This window comes from Centroberyx gerrardi, chromosome 10 (assembly GCF_048128805.1).
Source record: "Centroberyx gerrardi isolate f3 chromosome 10, fCenGer3.hap1.cur.20231027, whole genome shotgun sequence".
Taxonomy (NCBI): Eukaryota; Metazoa; Chordata; class Actinopteri; order Beryciformes; family Berycidae; genus Centroberyx; species Centroberyx gerrardi.
Window position 1 is genome coordinate 22,894,384 of NC_136006.1, and position 6,138 is coordinate 22,900,521.

Genomic DNA, 6,138 nt, shown 5'->3' on the forward strand with positions numbered 1-6,138 from the left:
CATACAATCAATAGGTGGCAGTTTAATAATTGTGGTTGGGGCCTCCGTATCAATAGAAATTGTGTTTTAGTGATGAAAAATCTCCACGCGGCAATTTTATTCTATTTTCATGGCCTTAATTACATTATAGCAAGGTGTTGTTGCAGTAAAAAAGGTGTCACACTATAAAATAAATAATGAAAATAATGAAATTATTTATTATTATTGTTTATTATTGTTTAATGAGCTGCGTGTGGAGGGGAAACTGTGTGACGCAGTGATCAGAGTCGATGACGTCGCATTCAACATCCACAAGATCATCCTCTGCAGCTGCAGTCCATACTTCCGGTGAGTTGGTTATCTCTCTGAGGAGATGTCGGTGAAGTTCTACTCTATAAATTAGGAGGAAAACAAAAGCATGCTTCCAAAATGATACAAAAACAGTTAAGTTATGCTCTGCTTCCTGTCAATCAAGTGACACCCACAGGAAGAAATGGAAGTCTCCTCCAGGAAATAATCCCTCCAAAACACTTTACTGTCACATCCATGTCTTTTAATTTTGGAGGTCTTTGTTAGAATACAATTTTAAGATACAAAACCAGATTATATCATCCCCAAAATAATCCTCTGTTTTCCTCTCCATCCTGATCCCACAGTGCTGTCTTCACCCACGGCTGGTCGTCCCCACAGCAGCTGTTGTACGACATCCCCAGTGTGTCGGCCAACATGATGCACCTCCTCATCGAGTTCGCCTACACCGGCTCTGTTCCAGTGACCGCGGAGAACGTGGAGGAGCTGTTGGCGGCAGCGGGCCAGCTCTTCTTCATGGGCGTCGTACGCGCCTGCTGCCAGTTCCTGGAGGAGCAGCTCTGCCCGCAGAACTGCATCGGCATCTGGAAGTTCGTGGACGCCTACTACTGCCCCGACATGAGGCGCAAGGCCTTCCTGTACATCCTGGACCACTTTGAGGAAGTCTCTGCAGAGCTCCTGGCGCTCCCTCCGCAGCAGCTGTCAGACATGGCGGATATCCTCCTGCAGGACGATCTCAACGTGAGCCAGCAACAGGTGGCGCCCCGTGCCCACCATGCTGTAGCTGTTCGTGGTCTGAGGCTTCAACGGCGTCTCAACCTCCGTGGCGCACGGACTGCCAAACGTTGCCGAGTACGCCGAGCCGTGCGACGCCATCCCCGGCACCGATGAGCCCGCCGGCGGGACCGGGGGATCCATCTAACAGTCTGGATAGGCCTATTTTTAGCCCAGGCACCCCCCCCCGTCCACCTTGGCATAGACTGGCATTTGTAACATTAATAAATGAAATGAATTTCTCTTTGCATCTAACAGGAGTGGTACTGTTGCTATTCTAATAATTTCTAAGGTTTTTTCAGGTTGTGTGACTCTTTGTTAGCTTTGTGTTATAAGACAAGAGTTCAAGCCCCCATAACAGTGAGCATCCACCCTGCTGAAGTGTCCTTGAGCAAGACACTGAGGGGCGAATTCACAAAGAATGGATTGCGGCCGCTAATAGCACCATGAATTGCGTGTCATTTGCAACCGCTATTTGCTCCTTCTCAAGGACCGATTCACAAAAGATATTGCGCTAATGATATGCCAGCGCAAACACGCCCATAACCTGTTGCAACTGTGTGCAATTTGCCCCTGTTTTGCGTCTGATTGCAATCATCAATGTGGCAAAGTATAAATGTTGCCTTAGAGAAAAATTATTTTTTTAGACCGTGAGCTGCAAGTCCTGACGGACAAGGTGCAGAGGCATTCCTCAAAACTTCAGGCAAGAAATTTAACCGGGGCTGCGAGAAACCATATTTGGGATTTAATATCCCAGTCTGTCAGTGCTGTTGGTGTTTCCAAACACACCTTCAGACTGCAAAAGAACATGGCATGATTTGAAGTGGAGAACAAAGGAGAATGTAGGGGAGCTTTATTCATTTATTTTTCATGACACAATTGCATCCTGTCACTGCATCCTTTGTTTGTCATTGCATCTCACTGCATCCCAAAATAAACTAGAAGGGCACTCGGAGAGCGCAGACCTCGGCCTCCTTGGCGGAGGTAATAAATGAGTTTGAGCGGGGCTGTCCATGGTGCTGAATCTTTAGGCCAAAATAATTAACATTTGCAAGGTCAATTCAATTCAATTCTCAGTTAAATCAACAAGTGATAAAGTCTGGGCGTGACACCCCTTATAAATGCGCTTCAGTTACCACCAACTCTCTGAAGATGCTAATAATTTCACTCTAACTGCGTGTGGCAATTAACGCCGACCTTTGTGAATTGGACTGTTTTTGCAATGAGGCTCATTTGCATAGAAAGGGGCCAATTTTGCACCAAATGTATGCATATTACCTAATTTAAATACGTGCAAATAGCACAGGAGCACCGAGAAGCTATTTGCGTGGCAGCACAGTTAGCGGGGCATTTCACCCTTTGCGAGTGCTTTGTGAATTACACAGTTTCTTTTGGTCTTATTTACACAGGTTTAGCGTCAGCAAAAGCCGCGCAATCCTTTTGTGAATTCGCCCCTAAATCTCTACCAGCTGCAGTGTGTTGCTCTGTAGCTGAACCTGACCTCTGACCTTTGACCTCTGACCTCCCTATGGAGGGGGGAAAGAGAAAAAGACAAAGTTCTCATTGGGTTGGATCCATAGAGTATCACAAAAAATAAAATGAGTCAATACGGACATATGATATTACTTCTATATCTCTACAAGAGTTACTTCTTCATGTAATATAGCTCATTAACATCAGTAGGCCTACAACACAGTAGCATCCAATCACTTATAAAAAGGCTTTCCATCCTGACATCTGCATTTCTTACATCCAGTACACACAATGCCAAGTTGTCACATGGCAAAGCAAGTTTCACTGTTCAGTTGATGAAATTACCAGGAGACACTAACAAAAATGACTTGAGTCTTGATCTACGAGTTATGGAAGTTACATGAATTCCTGTTATTGTGTGTACCAGATGGGAGACATATATTCATTCTTATAGGCAAATATGCACTATAAGATATTCATATTATCAGATTTACAAATGGAGGTAACATATGTGCATAAATCTGCGCAGAACGTGCAAATGTGCAGTGTTATCAATCACCTTGTAAAATTTACAGATGGAGGTTCATAGGCTGTTCAGTTCAACCTTTAACTGTGGATTAAATGGAGGTTACTCATTCTCCTTTCCTCTCAGCCAGAGGTGTGACCGAGTCAAAGTTTGCTCCAGTCCCAAGTCTTGAGGCACAAGTCTCAAGTCAAGTCTCAAGTCTGAGTTTGAATTTGACAACAAGCTTTAGAAAAGAGGTGAAAACAACACAGCTGGCCCGCGTGTGTGGCTATTTGTTTATATCATTACGTCTCACGGAAATCTCCACGTAGCGCACGTTAGTTTTCAGGATTGGTTAAAGGGTCTAAAATCGCTTATTGCAGGTTTCATTTGAAGAGCTAAATCATTTACATAGATTGAGAACAATGTTGGAGAGAGAACATCTCCCTGCTTCACACCAAAAGGCGTGGAGAACCAACCTGTTCTGAATTCATTGACCTGAACACATGCAGAAGGTGCTCGATAGAGAGCCTTAATGGCAGAATAAAATTTCCCATTAACACCAGAGGTTAACTAGGATGCTTGGCAAATTTGTAGAGTACGGTTAGATGGACATGTGTACCAAGTTTCATGTAAATCGGACAATCGGTGTGGGAGATACAGCCCTTTAAACCCTTTAAATTTTTTACCTTTAATTATAGCGCCACCATCAGGCCGATGGGGGTCATATTTCTTGTGGGTCTAATTGAAGCCATACTAGACCATGGTGCAAAGTTTCATGGCTCTAGCATGTACCATCTCACGGAAAATTGAGCCCAAAGAAAAAAACAATAATAAAAAAGTACCAGTACAAAAATTAATTAATTAATTTATTAATAATAATCACAGAAAGTGCAAACTTCATACAAATCTCCAAAATTGCCTGAACAATTCTCTTGACAAATTTCAATACAATATAATGCACCATTGGTGAGATATGGGTCCAAATAGCATGGAAATGAATTTAATCAGTTAATTAATAATAGTTATAATAAGTCAAAGTCAAAGTCAAAGTGTTTTATTTATCAAATGCACAGTATCACACAAGGTCATTCTGAACAATGAAATTCTTAGGACAAGGCTGTCACGGTGAGGTGTGGTGAGGACCCAAATGCAGGACAGCGAGGCAGGTAGTGATCAAACCCCAAGACTGGGTGTTTAATATAACGGGTGCAGGAAACACCAGGTAAACAGAGACGGGAGCACTTAACAGACACCTAACAGAAAATAATGAACCGACAAAGACTGACTGGGGAACAAGACTAATATACACATGGGGAGGTGATTACAAATCAGACACAGCTGGGGCAGACAGGTACACAGAACTAAAAGAACCAGACAGGGAAGCAATACACAAAGAAATACAAAACCTAGACAATGAACAAAGGGACTGAAAGTCACAACCGTGACAAAGGCAAGCAACAACTATGTAGTAGGCATAAGAAAAATATATTTAAAAAAAAAATATATATATATATAAAATATTAAATGTTAAAAGAGTCACAAATAAGGGCAAAGATATCAAAAGTACAGCAGTTCCAGAGCCAGTAAGAAGGGCAATATGGACAGCAAGAATAAGAATATTAAATATTATAAGGAGTATTAAATATTATAAATATAAAGTGTAGGAGTGCTATTCTGTGGGTGAGTATGAGGGAGGAGGAGTAGGAGGAGATCCCTGGCCTGGGCCTTTCACACCTACTTTTCCTACCCATTGAGGTGATCATGTGATCAATGTGATCACTGCTGGTTGAGAAGCCTGATGGCCTGGGGGTAAAAACTGTTTGTGAGTCTGGTAGTCCGTGCCTGGATGCTTCGGTAACGTCTACCAGACGGCAGCAGCGAGAACAGTTCACAGCTTGGGTGGCTGAAGTCTTTTATGATTTTCTGTGCTTTCCTGTGGCATCGTGTGTGGAATATGCTTTGCACGGTGGGGAGGTGGCAGCCAATGATGCGCTGCGCTGTCTTCACCACCCTCTGGAGGGCCTTACGATCAGCAGCGGAGCAGCTGCCGTACCAGGTAGTAATGCAGCCAGTGAGGATGCCCTCAGTGGTGCACCTGTAGAAATTGGTGAGAGTTTTGGCAGACATTCCAAACTTCTTGAGTCTCCTCAGGAAGTATAGGCGTTTTTGAGCAGTTTTTACTACCGCGTCCAATTGTCTGGACCAGGAGAGGTCATCACTGATGAACACACCGAGGAACTTGAAGCAGGAGACTCTCTCCACTTCAGCTCCATCGATGTGAATGGGGGCGCGACCCCCCTCCTGTCGCTTCCTGAAGTCCACGATCATTTCTTTAGTTTTGCAGACGTTGAGAGAGAGGTTGTTTTCCTGGCACCATTCTGTCAAGGCGCTGACCTCCTCTCTGTACGCGGTCTCATCGTTGTTGGAGATGAGACCCAGGATGATGGTGTCGTCTGCAAACTTAAAGATGCCGTTGGAGCTGTGCGTGGCCACACAATCATGCGTGAACAGGGCGTACAGGAGGGGACTGAGTACGCAGCCCTGAGGGGCTCCGGTGCTCAGGGTCAGTACAGAGGAGGAGAGGTTGCCCATTCTCACCACCTGGGGTCTGCCCGTCAGGAAGTCCAGGATCCAGTTACAAAGGGAGGTGTTAAGACCCAGGATCCTGAGCTTGGGAACGAGCTTAGCAGGCACAATTGTGTTGAATGCCGAGCTGTAATCTATAAACAGCATCCTCACATATGTGTCACTCTTATCCAGGTGGGAGAGGGCGGTGTGCACTGTCAGGGCGATGGCGTTGTCTGTAGATCTGTTGGGGCGGTATGCAAATTGAAGGGGGTCCAAGGTGTCAGGAACGGAGGAGCAGATGTGGGTTCTGACTAGCCGCTCGAAGCACTTCATGATGATGGGGGTCAGTGCTACAGGGCGGTAGTCATTCAGGCAGGTGATGGAAGGTTTCTTTGGTACGGGGACAATGGTTGTCTGTTTGAAGCAGGTGGGGACTACAGACTGGTTCAGGGAGAGGTTGAATATAGAGGTGAATACCTCCGCTAGCTGGTCGGCGCACGCTCTGAGGACACGGCCTGGAATGCCAT

At 45.0% G+C, this 6,138-nt stretch overlaps 1 protein-coding gene across 1 annotated transcript; it reads left to right on the forward strand.

Annotated features, from left to right (window-relative positions):
• Positions 1-220: 220 nt before the first annotated feature.
• Positions 221-1,179, forward strand: LOC139927455 (kelch-like protein 10; the record flags this gene model as incomplete). Its single annotated transcript, XM_071919596.2, has 2 exons — positions 221-327; positions 636-1,179. Coding segments are annotated over 2 exons (651 nt in total), but the record flags the coding sequence as incomplete, so codon positions are not given.
• Between the last annotated feature and the right edge of the window lie 4,959 nt (positions 1,180-6,138).